This window comes from Cololabis saira, chromosome 9, assembly GCF_033807715.1.
Source record: "Cololabis saira isolate AMF1-May2022 chromosome 9, fColSai1.1, whole genome shotgun sequence".
NCBI lineage: Eukaryota > Metazoa > Chordata > Actinopteri > Beloniformes > Belonidae > Cololabis > Cololabis saira.
In genome coordinates, this window is record NC_084595.1 from 16556692 (window position 1) to 16579176 (window position 22485).

Consider the following 22485-nt stretch of genomic DNA (forward strand, 5'->3'; position numbering starts at 1 on the left):
TGGAAACTCAAAGTTCATTTTTGTAACTGAACGGAGCTGAGGTGCCATTTCATGTTGGAGGTTATGAACTAAAAACCTGAAATAAAAGGACTGAAATCCATGATTGAGATGGACATTTAACTGGTGAGTCTACCGATTGAAAGATACTTCAAAGATCTGAAGAAAATGGCTGAGAAGACTCTTTTTAAAGATTACCTGAGCTGCCACGTTTGTTCAGAGATTTTCAAAGATCCGGTGTCTCTGAGCTGCAACCACAACTTCTGTTCAAGCTGTCTGAAAGAGTTCTGGGAACAAACTAAAAGCCGAAACTGTCCCATCTGTAAAAGAAGATTTTCTAAAGAGGATTTTGGTGTGAACTTTTCACTGAAGGAACTTGCCGACTCTTTTGCTGGAACACAGACAGGTGGATCATATGAGACTGAAAAAGAAGAAAAGAGGCTGGAGGAGGTTTGTAGGAAACACCCAGAAAAACCTCAACTGTTCTGCAGAGACGAACAGAGAGCTGTGTGTCCTGGATGTGACGTTTCTCTGCACCAGAACCACAAAGTGGTTCCTGTAGAAGAAGCAGTCAGTGAGCTGAAGGAGAAGCTGAAATCTGACTTAAAGTCTCTGCAGGACAAGAGGGACGAATACAAACAAGTGGAGGAAACATATGAAGATGTGGTTCAACACTCCAAGAAGCAGCTGTTGTCCACAGAGAAGCAGATCAGAGCAGAGTTCAACAAACTCCAGCAGTTCCTGAAAGAGGAAGAGGAGTCCAGACTGGCAGCTCTGAGGGAGGAAGAGGAGCAGAAGGGGAGGAGAATCAGCAGGGAGAGGAAGAGGATCCAGGAGCAGATCTCCTCTCTGTCAGACAGCATCTCTGCTGTTAAAGAAGACCTGCAGAAAGACAACATGCTGTTCCTCAGCAGGTATAAACCCACTCAGGACAGAGCCAGAGACCAGTGCTCAGTGTCAGATCCACAGCTGCTCTCAGGAGCTCTGATAGATGAGGCCAAACACCTGGGAAACCTGGCCTTCAGAGTCTGGGAGAAGATGAGGGACAAGGTCCACTTCAGTCCTGTTATTCTGGACCCAAACACTGCAGACCCCCGTCTCCATCTGTCTGCGGATCTGACCAGTTTGAGTTATGGAGCTACAAAGCAGCAGCTTCCTGATAATCCAGAGAGAAACATCAACTACACCAGTGTTTTTGGTTCTGAGAGTTTCACCTCAGGGAAACACAGCTGGGAGGTGGAGGTGGGAGATCATCCTAACTGGCTGCTGGGTTTGGTTAAAGACTCAGTTGACAGGAAGGACGAGAGATATCCTTCACCAAATAATGGGATCTGGTGTTTATGGCATGGTGATGGAAAATACACCAATGGGGCTGACAAGAACATCAAGATGAGGACGAGTGTCCAGAGGATCAGAGTCCAGCTGGACTATGACGGGGGAGAGGTTTCCTTCTACAACCCTGAAGACATGACACACATCTACACTCACAGAGACACTTTCACTGAGAAACTCTTACCTTATTTCAGTGTTGGAAAGTCTCGTGATTCAAAAACTTCTGAGATCAGAATCTGTCCGACTGAGATTTAGTTTTAACATTTTAAAATATATTTGTGTCTTTAATGTTTTGATGGAATAACTTTTCCAAGATCAGAATTATTTCAAGTTTCAAATTTCAACTGCACACAAAAAATATTTTCTTTTTTTTTAGTAGTTTAATTATTTAGTATGGAAACATTACTGACAGATGAATAAAGTCTGGCTTAAATGAATTGTATTGATATACTGTATAGCAAATAAAAATTCTCAAAAGAATGGCCCTACAGCATGTAAAAATGTAAAATGTAAAAAGAAGTGACAATGATTTCTGCATCATCTAAATAATGTTTTATTTAAAGGATAATGAGTTTCACCATCAAAATGAAAAAATAAACAACAACAAAACATACAAACAAACAAAAAGAGGACTCTGAGCTGCCTTTCCTATAAGTCATAAAGGTTAGTGTCCTGTTATGTTACCAGTTAGCTGTTGCTTCGACCTCTTTTAAGGGCCCATTTTTGCTGGTTACTTTGAGTTTGAGTTTGAGTACCTTCTGTTATTCTTTTGTTAGACAATAAAACCTTTTTTTTGAGCCCAACCTGTGTCCGCCTGTCCTTTGACTGCTCGGTCCCTCCCACCGTCATATAAACTATTTCTAGGCATTTTTTAGAGACCCAGAGTATAACAATGACAAGAAAAGACGGAAGAAACTTTAAGCAGGCCCTGGATCATAAGGGGGGGCCTCCTACTGGTGGTTAACTGGGTAGAGCAGGAAAAGAGAGATAAGAAAGAGAAGATGAAGAACAGAGAGATGAGAGATATATTGTTAATATGACATATATTAATAGAAATGATCTATTAGCATTCATCATGAACTCTGGAGATTTTGAACACATCTACTAGTCAACTGTTTCTCTCCTCAAGTTTCTTTGTTCACCAGAAATAAAGTTCTTAATCCCAGGATGTAAATTAATTAATATTAATATAGTTTTCCCTTCGGATGAATTACTATGTTACAATCTTTCCACTAGTTGAATATCCGTGAATGGCATATTCGTGTTGCACTAACAACACACAGACTCACAGGAAAACACGCACAACGATCAAAAGACTGACACAAAACAAACCAATAGGAAGTTCTTGATGCAGCTCAAAGTCAGAGATGATCAGTCTTTAAATAAATAAACCGACACAGGTCTCACTTTATCAAAGTGATGATTTTAATAGAAGTAAGTCGCTCCACTTTGTCCGTGGTGCAACGTATTTATTCTAACTTCACCTTCACTTTGATTTGATATGTTTCATTACAGTTCCTCAACTGTGAGTTTAATTGGTCTTTTTATTGTTTCATTTTGACAAGTTCATTCACTTCCACACCTCTCATTCTGACATTGATCACACAGGTGCTGACAGATTGATTCAGATCTGGACTCAGATGCATCGATACCCTGATCATGGGAACGTCATTCATCTCCACAGAACTTTAAATAATCCTCAAACATGCCTTGGATTCTTCATTATTGACATCATATTTATTTAACGGTGTCCAGCTGAGGACACGGGATGGTTTTCCAGCAGGGCCGCCCTGACCCAATTGGGGCCCTTAGAGAAATGTTATCTGGAGGCCCCCGCCCCACACCCTCACACCTCTCCCCATCCCAGACGTATCATAGGTACAAAATGGCCATATAACAACATGCCATTTAACTTGACAACCTTTATTAATAATAACAAATGTACTGTAAGTATAGATAAAGCAGTTTGATTGTATGAGTAAAATAAGGCAAGGCAAGTTTATTTGTAGAGCACAATTCAACACAAGGTAATTCAAAGTGCTTTACATCAACATTAAAAGCGGCAAGACACAATTAAAACATAAATAACAAATAAAATAAAATAAAAAATAATATATAATAAATAGGTGATTTATTTAATTTGACCATTTACTTATTTTAGTGTAAGGTTTTATTGTGATTTATTGTCTAAATATGTTCCTGTTTTAGAATTCACGCACTTGTGTAAGTGCATTTAAAGAGATAAACATTTGACTTTAAATTGATGTTTCAGCGATCCCTTCCGCCTTCATCTGAACCTTTGAAAAATAAAATAAAATACTTTGAAATATATGTTTATAATTTTTTAAGATGAGCAAGATAAATAGTTACTGATTGGTCACTAGTTTCCTCCCCAGGGCGCAAGAATCAAATTAATCAATGAAATTAATGAACATGCTTCAGTACACTATGTGAGAGAAAACATGATAATGACACATTTGTTAATCCACTGTGGATTAATTCTGTTGTTTTGCAACTTTCATTTATTTCCAAATACAATGCCGATGGCGCGCCAGTGGAGGGACAGTGTTCTGGTTAACTACGCCAAAACTTTTCACTCATAATTTTCTGAGGGGAGCAAAATTGGTTGAGTTTAGATTTAGATTTAGATCTCAGAGACTGTGGCTCTGCTTCAGATCATCATCACAACTCTGACTACAGCTGATCTGAGAGGTGCTTCTCAACACTGAAGAGAATCAAGACCTTCCTCAGGAACACAATGGCACAGTATTATGCACGCATTGGCCATGCTCTCTATGGAGAAGAAACTTGTCAAAAACAGGACAAAATGTATGTAAAAAAAAAACAAAAAAACACTGCATGTCATTATAATATTGTTGTTGATAATTACATTTATTCAAATACAGATGTGATACTTTAGTGCATTATTTGCCTGCTTTTTGGTGTATGTCCATTTTGGAGTTTGGTTTACACCAGCTGCAACTGGTGAACTGACTCACATCACAAGTCCTCAGCTGGACACCGATGAATACAAATTAATTAAATCCAATGATGAAGAATCGAAGGCATGTTTGAGGATTATTTAAAGTTCTGTGGAGAAGAATGACATTCTCATGATCAGGATATTTATGTGTCTTCTTGGAGTGTTGAACCACATCATCATACTGTATGTTAACTGTGTCACATGTCAGAATGAGAGGTGTGGAAGTGAATGAACTTGTCAACCAGCAGGGGGCGCAGTCACACAGGTGGATGGCTCACTGGTGCTCCTAGCGATGCTTCAGTGCTGGATCACACAGAAGTTCATCAGCAACAACCAGCAGCTTCCATTCACATTATTGATCAGAGCTGCACAGTTCTGACTAAAGTGGTGACGATGCCACTGACCAATCACGATGGTGTACGAGTGAGAACAGCTGGAGTCATGACTGAGAGTCAGAAATTGTTGGGTCCTACATGGAAACAAGGTGAACTGTGCTCCTCTGGTCCCTTGAGGTCAGTGTGCTGTCAGATATGAAGCATCAGTGAGGAGATCAAGTGGAGCTGCTGTCTTCACTCTGAACTTCTGCATCTACTTTCTGCAGCAGCCATGAAGCTGCACTGACAACACTGACTGGGACTCTCGTAGGATGTCTTTCACTCTTTCTGCTGCTCCTGTTTCTGTTTCCAACCTTCTTCAATCACTCTTCTCTTTCTAGTATTCACTTGTCTCTTTTTGTGAGTTTGGCTTTTATACTGTATTATAATATTAATCCTCTACTTCCCTGATTCTTGGGATTTTTGCTCCGTTGGCTTACGTGCTACACGTGTTTCTCTAACTTCAAGAAAATGTGTTCAGCTGTTATCAATAAAATTCCATTTAAATAGAAACCTGTGTCTCCCTGTTTTTACAGACTCATTAAACTGAAGTCAGTTCACTTCATTAATGTTTTATTTTCCCCAAAAATAAATTACATGCAGTTTATTAAAATCAGGATATCAAATAATTAAAATAAATCATGATCATGTTTGTTTACCAGGTTAATACAGATGTTTGATTGAAAGAAACTTAAACAAAATCAATGTTTCACATATGAAGGTTTTATGAACCACAGTTAAGAATGATAAAATAAACATACATACATGATACATATAAAAAAAGGTTTAAAAAGATATGAAGCAACAATTATAAAACATTTGCTCACATGAGTACCATCTGTGTTTTTAGACGTTCAAACAGTTTTCCATGTTTTAGTATCTTTTAGTGATCAGTAATCTTTTAGTTGCAGTTTGTTTAAAAACCCTGATCTTTGGACTGAAACTTGAGGAACGACTTATAAACTCTGACATTTGAACAATTACAAAATTTACACAGAAATATGTTCTTTAGTATTGATTTTTTATTTGACTTTTACTCTTTTATGTGATAAAATCAGCAGGTTGATTAAAAATAACTCTCAGATTTAGGAACATGGTGGATTTTTTATGTCATATTTTGAACTGGTTACTACATTTATTTAAACAGTAAAGTAAAGTAAAACATAAAATCTCATCCCAGTGATTCCAGCACATTTAAATCATGAATACAAACTACAAATTACTCACAACTTTTTGATATCTTATTCAACGCTGAATGTTGTAGTATTTTCATAGTTTTGAGATTCGTTTGTTTGTACATGTAAACTTTTTACTTGAAATAATCCTGATCTTGGAAAAGTTATTCCATCAAAACATTAAAGACACAAATATGTTTTAAAATGTTAAAACTAAATCTCAGTCGGACGGATTCTGATCTCAGAAGTTTTTGAATCACGAGACTTTCCAACACTGAAATAAGGGAAGAGTTTCTCAGTGAAAGTGTCTCTGTGAGTGTAGATGTGTGTCATGTCTTCAGAGTTGTAGAAGGAAACCTCCCCCCCGTCATAGTCCAGCTGGACTCTGATCCTCTGGACACTCGTCTTCATCCTGATGTTCTTGTCAGCCCCATTGGTGTATTTTCCATCACCATGCCATAAACACCAGATCCCATTATTTGGGGAAGGATATCTCTCGTCCTTCCTCTCAACTGAGTCTTTAACCAAACCCAGCAGCCAGTTAGGATGATCTCCCACCTCCACCTCCCAGCTGTGTTTCCCTGAGATGAAACTCTCAGAACCAAAAACACTGGTGTAGTTGATGTTTCTCTCCGGATTATCAGGAAGCTGCTGCTTTGTAGCTCCATAACTCCAACTGGTCAGATCAGCAGACAGATGGAGACAGTGGTTTGCAGTGTTTGGGTCCAGAATAACAGGACTGAAGTGGACCTTGTCCCTCATCTTCTCCCAGACTCTGAAGGCCAGGTTGCCCAGGTGTTTGGCCTCATCTATCAGAGCTCCTGAGAGCAGCTGTGGATCTGACACTGAGCACTGGTCTCTGGCTCTGTCCTGAGTGGGTTTATACCTGCTGAGGAACATCATGTTGTCTTTCTGCAGGTCTTCTTCAACAGCAGAGATGCTGTCTGACAGAGAGGAGATCTGCTCCTGGATCCTCTTCCTCTCCCTGCTGATTCTCCTCCCCTTCTGCTCCTCTTCCTCCCTCAGAGCTGCCAGTCTGGACTCCTCTTCCTCTTTCAGGAACTGATGGAGTTTGTTGAACTCTGCTCTGATCTGCTTCTCTGTGGACAGCAGCTGCTTCTTGGAGTGTTGAACCACATCTTCATATGTTTCCTCCACTTGTTTGTATTTGTTCCTCTTGTCCTGCAGAGACTTTAAGTCAGATTTCAGCTGCTCCTTCAGCTCACTGACTGCTTCTTCTACAGGAACCACTTTGTGGTTCTGGTGCAGAGAAATGTCACATCCAGGACACACAGCTCTCTGTTCGTCTCTACAGAACAGTTGAGGTTTTTCTGGGTGTTTACTACAAACCTCCTCCAGCCTCTTTCCTTCTTTTTCAGTCTCATATGATACACCTGTCTGTGTTCCAGCAAAAGAGTCGGCAAGTTCCTTCAGTGAAAAGTTCACACCAAAATCCTCTTTAGAAAATCTTCTTTTACAGATGGGACAGTTTCGGCTTTTAGTTTGTTCCCAGAACTCTTTCAGACAGCTTGAACAGAAGTTGTGGTTGCAGCTCAGAGACACCGGATCCTTGAAAATCTCTGAACAAACGTGGCAGCTCAGGTAATCTTTAAAAAGAGTCTTCTCAGCCATTTTCTTCAGATCTTTGAAGTATCTTTCAATCGGTAGACTCACCAGTTAAATGTCCCTCTGAATCACAGATTTATGTCCTTTTATTTCAGGTTTTTGGTTCATAACCTCCAACATGAAATGGCGCCTCAGCTCTGTTCAGTTACAAAAATGAACTTGGAGTTTCCACTTTCTTACCTTCCAAAGGTCAACACAGATATAAAGATTCTTATCAGTGAGGCAATTTTAGTTAATAATTCAGAGCTATGCTATTAAGGATGTACCTCTGTGTTGTCTTGTTTTATTGTTTCTTTTCTTTTCATTTTTTGAAAATATAAACATTTAACAAAATAATGTATACTCTACATGTTTACATTCATCTAAAGCAGGGGTGGCCAACCAGTCAGAGGCTAAGAGCCACAGTTGGTTACTATATGATATGATATATGATATTCTACTTTTTTTTATCCTTTCCCTGCATGTGTGTGTTGAGTGTACTGCTGCTGCACAAAATGAATTTCCCCATTGAGGGAGAAATAAAGGACAATCTTATCTTATCTATCGCTTCTATTGTAAAGCCTTATCACAGCATATCATTCTGCGCCAAGGAAGCAACAATGTATCCATGACAACCAACTGTCACATACTTTTTGACGGTTACAGCAGGTTAGTAAAAAGTAGCTGGTGTTAAAGTTTATTTATTTATTTTCGTTAACAATTAATTTGGCATGTTCACGGTAAACTTTGATCTCCGGGGAGGAGCTAACAATGGATGAATGGATTGACGAGTGCCTGCCAGTATTTACATTATTGGTAACCGTTTTATAAAAGCAATACGTCTCTTCGCGTCGGGCCGGAGACGCCCCTCGGCTGTGTGATTGTATATCACGGCCTGTCGTGATGTATTGCTTAAATATTAATATTTAATTTATAATATATATATATTAAACTCCCACTCTGTGAAAAACGTCCTGTGTTTATCTTCATATTTTCGTTTGGCCGTGCATTTTTTCCCTGCCATTTTGAGGGTGGATTTTTTCCGTCACAAACACGAGTGTGCGCCCGTATGATTCAACGGGTTGAGCAGGCGAATTATGAAAACCTTCCCCTGTAGCCTACAGCGGCGCGGGTTCGATTCCAGTCGCGGCATATTTTGCCCCCACTTCCTACGTGTTTGTCTTTCACTGCACCTATCAAATAAAGTCGCAAGAGCCGCATGACACCGGGCAAAGAGCCGCATGCGGTTCGCGAGCCGCGGGTTGGCCACCCCCTGATCTAAAGGTTTACAAAAACTTCACTGCCTCAAACATATTACACAAAAATGTAATCATGTGACTAAATGTTTTCTGGATAATCCAAATGATCTTTTATTTAAAGGATAACGAGTTCCAGCATCAAAACAAAAAAATAAACAACAAAACTTGTTGAACCACAGGATATAGACAATAGAGTGCAGTACCACGTTTTCACCACGCAATATTTATGGGGGCGCTGTTTCACACATCATACAAACGCTCCATAATTAATAAAGAGAGACGAGGAGGAGACAGAGCCACAACACAGAAGGATTATGTAAACCGTTACAAAAAGTGAATTTCATTAAATAACAGTTGTATTCTTAAAAAGGGAGGGACGTGAGAAAGCCTGGCTTCCCTTGACCTCCGCAAGAAAACACCACTGGTTATTAGTGAAATAAATAGCTGCTCTCTGTGATTAAAGGATATTGAGTCATATATCAGGAAAGCGATTCATACATTTGATTGGTGTGCTTGTTTGGTTTGATTCAAAATATGAGACTTGTCATTTTTGATTGGCTTATTTGTCATTTATTGTCAAAGGGAATAATTGAAACAGGATGAAAAAGGGGATGGCCCCCTTGTTTCGGCGCCGGTGTCAGCAGGTACATTTCAAAGGTGTATTTTAGTTCATAAAAATGTGTGATGGTAACTTTTACCATTGCCTGCTAGTATTATGTCATCAGTCTGAAGTACAGGACCCGCCTGCAGAGAACAGTGAGAACCTGATTACAATTAATAATGACACATACTTGTAACAATATTTTTTTTTTTACCTGAAAAAAGTCACAAAATATTTTTCTAAAGGGGAATTGACACATTTATTAACAAAAAGGGCAAAGAAAACCAGGTGTCCATTTATATTCATAGTAGTAAAAGGGTTCTTTTTTTTTTTTAACTTCTCTTTATTGAGGTTCTGACAGCATTACAAGTATATCAGTTCAGCACTTTTATAGAACCACTTTTTTTTTTTTCCCTCCCCAAAATTGAACATTTTAATGGGAGAACACAACTCAGCAGGACACACTAAACAGACATAATACCCCAGTAAGGAAAACAAAAAAAAAAGACAAAACAAAACAAAAAGTAGTAGTGGGGCAGAGTAAGACAAATACGGAAATAATAAAAACTAGACAAAACAAAACACTCATTCATTCATTCATATTTATAATGAAGCGCTGCACTGGACCACTGTGCTATTCCAGTGTATTTACCTGCCAAGATATTGCTGCATGCGTCATGATGCAACACATGTAAATTATTTACTTAAGAAGTAAAGAGACAAAGAGTTCAACTCCCCCAATGGTTTCAGTTTCAGTTTCAGTTTATTTTTATTTGTTAGAGAGGGACAACGTACATTAAGAAACATTTTATAAAATAAAATGTAAATGTACCCAATCGTAGCCAAAAGGCTAGTTACATTAGCAGTCCCCCTGCCAGAAATAATAGGCTAGTAACTAGTAAAAAAAGATTAAAACACAAGTACAAACACATCAGCAATAACATATAACATATGTAATTCAACCCTTACAATATACACAGTTCATCCCCACATCGATAGTATACGCATCAATGTTCACATCTTTGATTATCGATCAACCAATTCCTAAGATTATATTTGAAGACATTGTATGAAATTGACTCTCTAATGTTCTGTGGGATTTTATCCCACTCAGGTGCTGTTTTATAAGAGAAAACCGATGACTTTCCAAACACAACTCCCACATGGTAGACCCAAGTTATGTCCTTGTGCATGTTCATTTAATATCTATGAGATCTATTCTGTTTATAATATGTATTTACTTTATTATTGTGCTTTTAGCATTTTCCTGCTGTACAACTCATGAACTTGTGGGAGTTGTGTCTGGAAAGTCATGGAAGGATAATAAGGATGATTTTCAGCTATAGCTCGGTCGTATATTTTATAATAATAAATAATTGTGTCCGACTGTTAAATATAAGAGGGTTGGGTTCACATACGGACACAAAATTGTTGGTGACTTTACAAGAAAGAAAAATCCCAGAACGGTGACTGAAATTATTTGAAACTGACAAAAATAAAAAGAATTAATGATAATTATCATCATTTTTATAATAATATTTAAAATTGTTCTTTCAAACTGCTTTTCAAAAGTAGTGTCTGATTGTCATCGGTTGCGTTGCTAGACGACCAAATGTCTCTCCAGGAAGTTGATAAACTAATTGAACTGAATAGTTTATTAACCTGCAAACAGGGAGATGAAGTTGTTTTCAGTGTAAATTATGAAGGACGAATAAATCAGTAGAAACTAGTGCACAGAAGGGAGCAGCGTTGAGAAACTCTGGGCTGAAACCTCCAGAGATGATCATGAACCCACTGGGATGTCGTGTTTGTTGCTCATGCAAGTTGAGCGCTGCAGCACTGCAACCCAACTTCTGTGTCATTGATTGTCTCCCGTGTCATCCAGCATGTGTGTGTCCAGTTCTGGAGTCAACAATATCATTCAGCCGTACCAATGAAGACCAGCTATCTGGACCAGTTTCACTGTTTCACTTTACTTCCTAAGAATCTCACACCCTCCATGATGATCGATGCAGAAAGATAGTTACAACCTTTTTTCTCAATTTTTATACGTCCTACATCTCACAAATCTCTTCTCTTCAACTCGTCTCCATTTGGGGTTATTCGGGGTGTTTTAGAAGGTTCCGTCAGCTGCTCCGACGGTTAAACAACTTTCTCTTGCAGTGACATATCATCATCCATCCATCATTTATACCTGCAGACTCCAGTTCAGGGTCACAGGGATCTGCTGGAGTCCGTCCCAGCTCTCTTCAGCAGAAAGGCAGGTACAACCTGGACAGGTGGCAGTCCATCACAGACATCTCTTTATAATAATAGAAATGTTAAGAAGTGCCAGATACATCAATATAAGCCCATGAAGCAGAACAGCATTCAAATCTGTGGTCTTTAAATCACAATTAACAGGAAGAAAACTGTAGATTATCTCGAAAATAAATCAAAACAAAATCAACAGGCTGCAACTCTATTAGATATTAATTATTAATTCAGTGTTGATTTGATAAAGGAGATATCAACCAGTTCTTCAGACTGCAGACATGGATACATGCTGCATCTTTTTTCTACCCTTCAAGAGAGAAGATCTGACTGTATTCAGTGAGAAGATGAGCTGCAGCCAAGAAGACCAGAGAGGGTCCGTGATGTCCTCAATCTCAGACAGGAAGGGGGGTTTAGGTTTGTCCTACACTGACTGTTGTGAGGGGCTTTGGGTCTGAAGGAGGTATTGCGCTATTGTGCTGCACTCAGCTGCTCTCTACACAGTCTGCAGCCAGATCCTCCTGAATGACCGGGTTCAGAGCCGAGCGGAGCAAACACAAGGTCTTTTTTGAGATGCATTTAGAAAGCGTGATGTCACTCAGCCAATTAAAGTCTAGTATGTCAGAACTGGTCGTTTGGAATAAGTGATGCTGCATATCAGGGCAAACACCGCTGCTCCAAGGTAACGAAGGCTGCAGTGACGTCTACTAAAAAGTAAACAGTGAAAGTGAGTTAGTTATTATATTTGCTTCATTTGGACAAAACAGCAGGAGCACCAGCTTTCTGCTTCATGACTTGAGAAGTGAGAAGGTCCCACTTCCACCAGAGACATCTTCTGTTATTTTTAATGGACCTGCTGTTGTGTTTCAATCAGCTGTGTGATGGCAGCAGATTACAAATATCTCATCTTGTAAGACGGGCTGTAGTCAGTTGTGATGACCCTAAAGACTCTTGAAACAAGTTTTGTCATATTCAAACACAAAAATGATAAATCTAAAACCATTTTTTTGGGGATTATACAAAAAACATTTACTTACATGATTAAATTGTATTATGTTTCAATCAGTGAAGTTTTTCTAAACTTTTAGATTTATGAAAAACATACAGCGGGCCAATTATTTTGTTGTTTTGCTTTAAAAAAAAAACAACAATACGAAAATACAAAAAATTGCACTCTTCACTTGATTATATTTCTTAATAACAAGTCAAACTGCGCCCCCTGCTGCTATGAACATGTAAATCTATCTGTTGACGTCCGTAAAGTAAGTGAAACTGAAAGTTCATTTGTAACTGAACAGAGCTGAGGCGCCATTTCATGTTGGAGGTTATGAACTGAAAACCTGAAATAAAAGGAGTTAAATCTGTGATTCAGACGGACATTTAACTGGTGAGTCTACCGATTGAAGAATACTTCAAAGATTTGAAGAAATGGATGATACTCTTAAAAATTACCTGAGCTGCCACGTTTGTTCAGAGATTTTCAAAGATCCGGTGTCTCTGAGCTGCAACCACAACTTCTGTTCAAGCTGTCTGAAAAAGTTCTGGGAACAAACTAAAACCCGAAACTGTCCCATCTGTAAAAGAAAATCTTCTAAAGATGATCTTGGTATGAACTTTTCACTGAAGGAACTTGCCGACTCTTTTGCTGCAACACAGACAGGTGGATCATATGAGACTGAAAAAGAAGAAAAGAGGCTGGAGGAGGTTTGTAGGAAACACCCAGAAAAACCTCAACTGTTCTGCAGAGATGAACAGAGAGCTGTGTGTCCTGTCTGTGAGTTTTCTCTCCACCAGAACCACAAAGTGGTTCCTGTAGAAGAAGCAGTCAGTGAGCTGAAGGAGCAGCTGAAATCTGACTTAAAGTCTCTGCAGGACAAGAGGGACAAATACAAACAAGTGGAGGAAATATATAAAGATGTGGTTCAACACTCCAAGAAGCAGCTGTTGTCCACAGAGAAGCAGATCAGAGCAGAGTTCAACAAACTCCAGCAGTTCCTGAAAGAGGAAGAGGAGTCCAGACTGGCAGCTCTGAGGGAGGAAGAGGAGCAGAAGGGGAGGAGAATCAGCAGGGAGAGGAAGAGGATCCAGGAGCAGATCTCCTCTCTGTCAGACAGCATCTCTGCTGTTGAAAACGACCTGCAGAAAGACAACGTGATGTTCCTCAGCAGGTATAAACCCACTCAGGACAGAGCCAGAGACCAGTGCTCAGTGTCAGATCCACAGCTGCTCTCAGGAGCTCTGATAGATGAGGCCAAACACCTGGGCAACCTGGCCTTCAGAGTCTGGGAGAAGATGAGGGACAAGGTCCACTTCAGTCCTGTTATTCTGGACCCAAACACTGCAAACCACTGTCTCCATCTGTCTGCTGATCTGACCAGTTTGAGTTATGGAGCTACAAACCAGCAGCTTCCTGATAATCCGGAGAGAAATTTGAAGTATCGCCTAGTTTTTGGTTCAGAGGGTTTCATCTCAGGGAAACACAGCTGGGAGGTGGAGGTGGGAGATCATCCCTCCTGGTTTGTTGGTTTGATTAAAGACTCATTTGACAGGAAGGGAGGGACATTGTCTTCAACTGGAAACTGGTCTTTAGTGCTTCATGATGGAAAATACATTGGCCGGGTTTCCCAGATCAGTTAAGTAGTTCTTAACAGCGAAAGACTTCTTTCAAACCTTCTTAAGGAGCCTGTGAAAGAAAATCGCGTTTCCCAGAGTTGCTCTTAGCTTAAGTATCTCTTTCATTAAGAAGGAAATGAAAGATGCTGCTGACCCAGTCTTTACAACCATCTTAGTGAACAAAGACTCACAGATCCAGCCGCGTCAGGCAAATCAATATCACACCAAGCAATGAGATATTAAAACAATGCACCCCGCACAAATTTTGATTTATTTTATTCTTTAGATTTATATTGTTTAGCATTTATTGGTGACAGCAAAGGAAAAAAAAAAGAAAAATAAGGAATAACAAGTGTGTTCCTGTATATGCTTTATGCTTTACGCACAAATAAAACGATCATCATGAATATCATTTATTTGATAATTTGGCTGCTATACAGCATATTCTCGCTGCAAATCAACCGCGTCGCCGCGCGAAGCAGAACTGTTTTTATGAACGCATTCGTGCGTCAGCACTTCAGTCCCCTGGACGTGTTGGACCGGGCTGTCAGACCGGGACACCTGCGCCGTGCCCGAGCCCGAGCACCTCTACGTGTGATGACAGGGAAGTAGCAGCTGATGAACAGGAGCCTTTGATGAATCGTTCATTACAGCCTCAAATATAATCAATGGTGTCGGTTTATATTAAAGAATCTTTTTGCCCAGAAGAAAAAAGAGCGAAGACAACGACCCATAACTATTTTCTTCTCTTGAAAAAACCCACCTGCGGGATGCAGCAGCATCAGAAGAGCAGGAATACGTGCGAGGCGGGGCTGATCTCTGCAATCTGAAGCGCTCTATAATTGTAAAAAGAATTTCACTTATCACGGGTTCTTTTTGGAACATAACCCCTGCGAAAAACCAGGGATTGCTGTAATTCCACGTTGCGATTTGCGAAACTCGCCTTCTCTTGGCTCATGTTTTTGAACACACACAAACGCCCACCCCGTTTCCTCCCGGTTTCTGCGTGTGGGGAAAAAAAGCCTCACTGTAGCCAGAAATAACGGAGTAACGCAACGTTTGGATGAAAAAGGGTCATTGAATTATATTTATCATCTTAATTTTTTATTATAACGCACAGGCAGCAGTGAATTAGTGCGTTAGGCAGCAGTGCTGCGTGTGAAAATGCGCTGATAGTGATCGGTGATCGATTTGTCTGGCATCGATTCATTTGGTTTCAGAACCGGACAGCTGCTCCAAAGAGCTTCTGAAAGAGCGAAACTAAAGGACGGTGTTAAGAAGTCATCTGGGAAACACCCGTATCTTAGGGTTCTCTCTTAGTTCAAACCTTCTTTGAACCTCTCTTAAATCCTTAAGAGAGGTTGAATCTGGGAAACCCGGCCATTAATGGTTTTGGTAAGACCGTCACGGTGAAGACGAGTCTCCAGAGGATCAGAGTCCAGCTGGACTATGATGGGGGGGAGGTTTCCTTCTACAACCCTGAAGACATGACACACATCTACACTCACAGAGGCACTTTCACTGAGAAACTCTTCCCTTATTTCTGTGTTGGAAAGTCTTGTGATGCAAAAACGTCTGAGATCAGAATCTGTCAGACAAAGAATAGATTAACTTGAGATAGAGAAAATATATTTATGTGTCTTTAATGTTTTGATGGAATAACTTTTCCAAGATCAGGATTATTTTAAGTAAAAAGTTCACATGTACAAACAAACGAATCCCAAAACGTAGAAAATATGACACATTTAAATATTATTGTAAAACATTCAGAGTATTTGTTCAGCGTTGAATAAGATACCAAAATATAAAGGTTTAAAAAGTTGTGAGTCATTTTATCCAAGTTTGTATTCATGTTATAAATGTGCTGGAATCACTGGAATGAGATTGTGTTTTACTTTAAAACTTTACTGTTAAAATAAATGTAGTCTAGTAAGTAGTAGTGTGTTAAGCAGCAGCTCATATACTGAGGCTACAGTCCTCCTGCAGCGGTCGCAGGTTCGAATCCTGGCCTGCGCACCTTTGCTGCATGTCATCCACATTCTCTCTCTCTACCCCCTTCCTGTCTGCAACTTGAATAAAGAGCCACTACAGCCCCTAAAAAATCTTAAAAAAAAGAAAGAAAAAATCAGCCATGTTCCTAAATCTGAGAGCTATTTTTAATCAACCTGCTGATTTTATAACATAAAAGAGTAAAAGTCAAATGAAATCGGTACTAAAGAACATATTTCTGTGTAAATGTTGTAAGTGTTCAAATTTCAGAGTTTATAAGTCGCTCCTCAAGTTTCAGTCCAAAGATCAGAGTTTTTAAACAAACTGCAACTAAAAGATACTAAAACATGGAAAACTGTTTAAACGTCTACAAACACGGCTGGTTCTCATGTGAGCAAATGTTTTATAATTGTTGCTTTATGTCTTTTTAAACCATTTTAAATGTATCATGTATGTATGTTTATTTTATCATTCTTAACTGTGGTTCATAAAACCTTCAGATGTGAAACATTGATTTTGTTCAAGTTTCTTTCAATCAAACATCTGTATTAACCTGGTAAACAAACATGATCATGATTTATTTTAATTATTTGATATCCGGATTTTAATAAACTGCATGTAATTTCTTTTTGGGGAAAATAAAATATTAATAAAGTGAACTGACTTCAGTTTAATGAGTCTGTAAAAACAGGAAGACACAGGTTTCTATTTAAATGGTCATTTTATTGATAACAGCTGAACACATTTTCTTGAAGTTAGAGAAACACGTGTAGCACGTAAGCCAACAGAGCAAAAATCCCAAGAATCAGAGAAGTAGAGGATTAATATTATAATACAGAATAAAAGCCAAACTGACAAAAAGAGACAAGTGAAAACTAGAAAGAGAGGAGTGATTGAAGAAGGTTGGAAACAGACGGAGCAGCAGAAAGAGTGAAAGACATCCTACGAGAGTCCCAGTCAGTGTTGTCAGTGCAGCTTCATGGCTGCTGCAGAAAGTAGATGCAGAAGTTCAGAGTGAAGACAGCAGCTCCACTTGATCTCCTCACTGATGCTTCATGTACAAAACACACAGACCCACAGGAAAACATGCACAATAATCATCAACACACCGTCATCATCGTTCACTTCCTCATAGCCGTCCTTCATGTAATAATCCTTAGCATTAGAATCTTCTTCAATATATATCATCTTGAGACAAAAATAGTCATATGCACTTAAAAAGCTGAGAAAATAGGGAAAGGTCGAGTTTACCGGCATTCAGTACAAAATGAAAACCCAAATAAAAACACACATAAAAACTAAAGAAAAACAAAACAAGTGTTGATGCTCATGCAAGGATGATTCCAGCTGCGCTGCGTAATAATACTGTGAACTCCCTCATTTACATACGTGATCCTACCATACTGATGTGTAAGGCCGGGGACACCTTTGAACTGTACATGCCGCTATTTCATCTTGGTTTTTTTCTCTTTTTGGAGAGGAGTGGGGGTTGTGTTTCAATACTCGAATGCCCTTTGACCTTTTAGTATTAGTATGACACGCCAGTACAAAAACTCTCAGTGGTTCACCTGGAGAAAGGCCTTGATCTGACAAAAATTCACCATCTTAAAAAGTGGGGACGGACGTTTAAACCCCACTCCGACACTGATTTGAGTCTGCTCGAAATGAGTCCGGCTAAACGAACCGTGTCCACGGCAGCAGGCCGTGTACTCTCCCTTTAAAAGCCCACCGAGATCGTCGTAACAAGCGGTGCTTGCACGAATGCATGAGGTGCACAACAAGATAATCATAGGAAGAAAAAAAAAAGCACAGTAAAAATATTAAATGAAATAAATAAATAAATAAATATTGAAAATAAATAGAAACCTGAGGATTGTTGGCCTCGCTGACTGTCGGCTTGCGGATCCCTGCACCTCTGGGTCGGACCGTCGGTGAGACGAACCTGAAGGCAGCCGACGGCAGACCAGCGGACCACAGAGGAGCCGAGTCTCAGTCCCGCACCCCCACTACAAGCACTTCATGCCATAAAAAAAACAACATTTGGATGCGACGCAAACCATAGAAAGAAAACCAAAACGTGCAAACAAAACTGATGAAAAACCGAGCCGTCTCCTAGCAACAGAGGCAGGCACCAACAGCGCGTCTCCATCACCCCGAGAGCCAGAAGCAAGAAGAGAAACAAGCATCCGGAAGGGCTCGAGGATGAATCATTGATAGTGCAGAAGTATCGTTTCTGATTGTTAATGGCACTTTTCTTAAGCATTGACATATTTATTTTATTAAGCCTCATGAAAAAAAAAAATATATATTCCTTACACCTCAATAGAACAATATTATTCCAAATACTCCCTCATTTACCAAAAGGCAAGGCTGAATGTTTTCATGGTTTCTAGCTTCGCAGGTTTAAAAATGTTAATCATGGGACAGCTTTTATAAATTGTGGAGGATGTACAGTAGCAGCTGCGAGTGGCAGAAATTGATTACCGCAACTAACCGGGTCGCCCATTTCAGGTACGAGAGGAAAACACGGGAAACCTCCGGTGGCTGGGGATCCAGAAGCTTCTACTGGCTGGATCGCTGCAACTAAAATAAGTCAGATAACGTCGTCAACAAGCGGCAGAGAGAACGTAGCCACAGGGGCTTAACATATGGGACAGGTCTTCATAAACGCCTCACACAGCCCTTTAAAAGCAGGACATCTGATTTAATATTCCAGCTGATCTGTGCATCAGACGGAGGAAGAAGAGCGGGGCATCGTCACTGCTCCTCCGCGCTCCTCCTGTCACCCAGATGATTCAGCAACGGTAATAATGCACCACGTTGCACAAATGCAGCCGCCTCTGGTTGAACGGTGGTGGAATCCTTATTTCTCGTCGTTATAAGTTGGCTTTTTACACGTGTAAGTCTTGGGAATTTATCTGCAAAGCTCATCCATAGTCTCTTGTTATGTTTACTGCAAAACCACCTCCAACAAGCATTCTTTCTTCTTTTTAAATCAAATTTCCACTTTCTAATTTTGGACTTAACTTTTTAACCGGTGCAGCTTCAAAGAAGGCTTCGTAAACAAAACAAAAAGCTCTGCAGCAAATCAACACAAAACAATCCTCATGTTCATGAGCTTACACAGATGAGAATAAAGTTCTGAATATCAGTCTGCATTTCTGCCTATAGAGCCCCCCCCCCCCCCCCTTCAGTGTTTCACTCCTGGACTTTAAAGGACTGCTCTCATGATATTAGCTGCAAAATTCCCTTTTTGGGAACAGATGCTTTTAATTTCGTAGCTGCAAACAGGGTTTATCATGATTATATTTGGGTTCTTTAGTTCCTTGATGGATTCAGTCAGTATATTTATTATATAAATTAATCTTAATGTTGACTTGACTGCAGGCAACAGAAAAGTGGTCTTTGAATGCATCTGTTTCCATCCCCCAGAACTCCCAAACAAACAAAAACTGCTGACCACGAGTTTGTGCACAGTATTATACCTAACATACAAGCAGCAAATTACAAAAAAAACAAACTGCCAATATCCTTTTCCACTTAGCCACAATTAAAAAAAACAGCCACTGTTATGTTATATGGGAAAAACATGCTTCCTTAAAAAGATAAACAAAAACTTCCTTCGACTCTAAAAATCAAGAATTCTGAATTATACAAATTACATGTACAATTGCAAATGTGTAGTAGTAATAATAATAATAATAATAATAATAATAATGATAGTAATAATTAGAATATTGTCATGATAATAGTAGATTTTACTTAAAACTTTACATACTGTATTTCCAGTGCAGTGTTTATGTCACACAAGTGCGGATTCACAGCAGGACGAGAGGCGATGTCACAAAAATTGTGGGGGTGGGAAAGAGATCACGGGGGGAGGAGTCACACCCAGGACTGGAGACCACCCCCACCTCTGTCAAACACCCGGCGTGCTGGAGGAAGGAGGAGGGGGGGGCTGCGTAGCGGTCGATGGATGCTTGTCAGGAGGTGTCGTTGTACGGTGGGTGACGGGCAGGGGGCAGTAGAGGAAGAGATGCATGCTGGGGCAGTAGAGGCCAGGAGTCCAGTGAGGGGGGGTTATCGAAGGGCAAGGAGACCTGCCCCCCCAAGCCAACACTTGACATGTTCTTTCCTCCTCCTCCTCCTCCTCCTCCTCCTCCTCCTCACTCCAGCAGAGCAACTCCTGACGGATGCAACGGCAGCGTTCAGCCCTGAAACGGAGAACAAACGAGCATCAACCTTCCCGTTTTTACACTTTCATTTCATACCCAGTTAAACAGAAATACGTATGTGGTTCATGTTTGACGCATGGTGGAAACATTTATCAAATCAAGCTGCCAAGCATGAATGGTGTGCTCTGAGGGGTGTCTGCTGGAACCAACCGGAACACGCGTTTTAGTTACACCTTGACCGATGATGCGACCGAGTTCGGACACGCCGAGCACTTCAGCCGGGGAGGGAGGGACTAAATCAGCGGAGCATCCTTCCATCTCAGCCTCCAGTGAAAATGCCCACTACCATGTAGACTTGTAGTTCTCCAGACCACTTTCTTGTGGTCTTGGTCTTGTCTCAGGTCTCTCCAGGTCTCAGACTCGCATAGTTCTTCCTCTTGTTAATGTACAGTTTTGTAAACTATTTGTATTTTGCATCTGATTTAATGTTTTGGTGCATCTGCATGTGTCTCTGTATTTAATAACAGTTTTGTTTTTATAATGGCCTTGTTTAAAAAAATATATGAATAATATTTGCATATTGTTGTGATTGATTAAGCATCAGGTCCATTTCAGTGATGCTGATATACGGTGTAATCTGATTACTATAATGGTAAATAATGTAATTTCAATCTTTAATCTTTAATCATCTCCAAATTGAGTCAAATTTAAATCAGTAAGATTTACTATTCATTACTTTTCTGAGGTAGAGGGGGGTGTTGGAGGCTGGTTATTCTGTTAGAGGACTTTGGGACTAGTTGATAGTCGTGTAAATTCTTAAAAACGCTGGAGTCAATCCTCTAATAGTGTAGAAATAGCAGTAGTTCAGTCACCACGCATATCTGATCTCAGCTGATTGATGAAAACATTTATAGTGAGTTCAACATCATCATCCACTTCTCTGTGTTATTGTGCTGCAGTTGAATACAACCTCATATGGAAACTAGCTGAACCAGGATGGTGCTGATGTTCTACAACTCACGCAGGATCAGGAAATAACTAGGTTTGTTTTTGGTCTTCACAAAGCTGATCAGCAGTGTCTTGAGCGTGGTTATGCTTCTACGTTATGTGCAGCGTGGTTATCTGATGATGTCAGAGTGAAGAAACAGGAAACAACTCCGACTGATCCACTTGGTAGCACTGCAATTCCTCCACTACTACAATGACTTTTCGTTGTTTTCAAGCCGAGAAGAACGACTTGCTGCAACTATCAGTAAAAGTAACTGCTGCTCAACATTATCGACTTATACAAATGTTTAACTTGCTTCATTACCACACTACCGCAAGGAATCTAATTACGGTGGTCAGAACCTGTCAAATTCAGAGCAACACGGTTTTTGGTGTGATGGACTCATCTCTGCACGTGACTGAAGTACCGGAGGTTCGACTTTAGAGAGAACTGATCAGGGTCTCTGTGACGGGGTTCGTGTTGGGTGAGAACAATGATGGCAAGCCGATCTGTTGTTAGTGGTGGTTTCATTATGTCCTTACTGACTCCCTCGTGCTCAGCAGTGCAAACAACAAAAAACACTATTTACAAATATGTGCAGGAGAGTCTCCACCCTCAGGGTGATGATGATCCTTCCTCCAGTCTGGACTGGCAGCCGCTTGTGCTAAGCCCCTCCCCTCAGGCAAACATTTATCATAAACATGATTTATTCATTCAATACAGTCACAGGATGTCTACAGGTGTGACCCAAGTTAAATTTAAGGCCATTTTGAAACAAAAGCGAGCTGTAGCAAAAGCTATGTGTTTTCCACTCTGCATATGAGACTCCGGCGCTTTGATCACCATTGAACTCAACTTCAAACGTTTACAAGGAACCACACACCGAGCCTCGCTGTCATCTTTGGGCATCTTAGCGTTCAGCCACCACGCGAAACTGGAATTTGAGCCATTTGTCTCTAAATTTACATTTACCCATATTTGGTCTTGAGAAATCCAGCACTGAGGTCGAGGTTGCCAGATCTGGCTGACAGGTTCCAACCCAAACACGATGTAAAACCCGCAGAAATAATGAGAAACCAGCCCAAATCATACGTATATGTTAAAACCGTAAATTATTAAATGCGTCATAAATTTCAAGCTT

The 22485-nt window shown here is 40.1% G+C and overlaps 4 protein-coding genes across 45 annotated transcripts in view; 2 read left to right on the plus strand and 2 right to left on the minus strand.

The window, feature by feature from the left end:
* Window positions 1-39: 39 nt before the first annotated feature.
* Window positions 40-2125, plus strand: LOC133450969 (nuclear factor 7, brain-like). Its single transcript, XM_061729878.1, has one exon. It carries the CDS (start codon window positions 166-168, stop codon window positions 1582-1584), a length of 1419 nt encoding a protein of 472 aa, XP_061585862.1. The 5' UTR covers window positions 40-165; the 3' UTR covers window positions 1585-2125.
* Window positions 2126-5274: 3149 nt separating this feature from the next.
* On the minus strand, window positions 5275-7633 carry LOC133450970 (nuclear factor 7, brain-like). The gene has a single exon (XM_061729879.1). It carries the CDS (start codon window positions 7491-7493, stop codon window positions 6075-6077), a length of 1419 nt encoding a protein of 472 aa, XP_061585863.1. The 5' UTR covers window positions 7494-7633; the 3' UTR covers window positions 5275-6074.
* Window positions 7634-12883: 5250 nt separating this feature from the next.
* LOC133451495 (nuclear factor 7, ovary-like) lies at window positions 12884-16809 on the plus strand. Its single transcript, XM_061730607.1, has 2 exons — window positions 12884-14188; window positions 15574-16809. The coding sequence occupies exons 1-2, from the start codon at window positions 13008-13010 to the stop codon at window positions 15806-15808; spliced, it is 1416 nt and encodes a 471-aa protein (XP_061586591.1). The 5' UTR covers window positions 12884-13007; the 3' UTR covers window positions 15809-16809.
* Window positions 16810-16889: 80 nt separating this feature from the next.
* camk2b1 (calcium/calmodulin-dependent protein kinase (CaM kinase) II beta 1) overlaps window positions 16890-22485 on the minus strand; it is a 100591-nt gene continuing 94995 nt past the window's right edge. For all 42 annotated transcript variants that reach the window (XM_061730602.1, XM_061730598.1, XM_061730577.1 and 39 more), the window contains one exon: window positions 16890-20395. The gene's annotated coding sequence lies outside the window, so the exon portion shown is untranslated. The remainder of the gene's footprint in view (window positions 20396-22485) is intronic.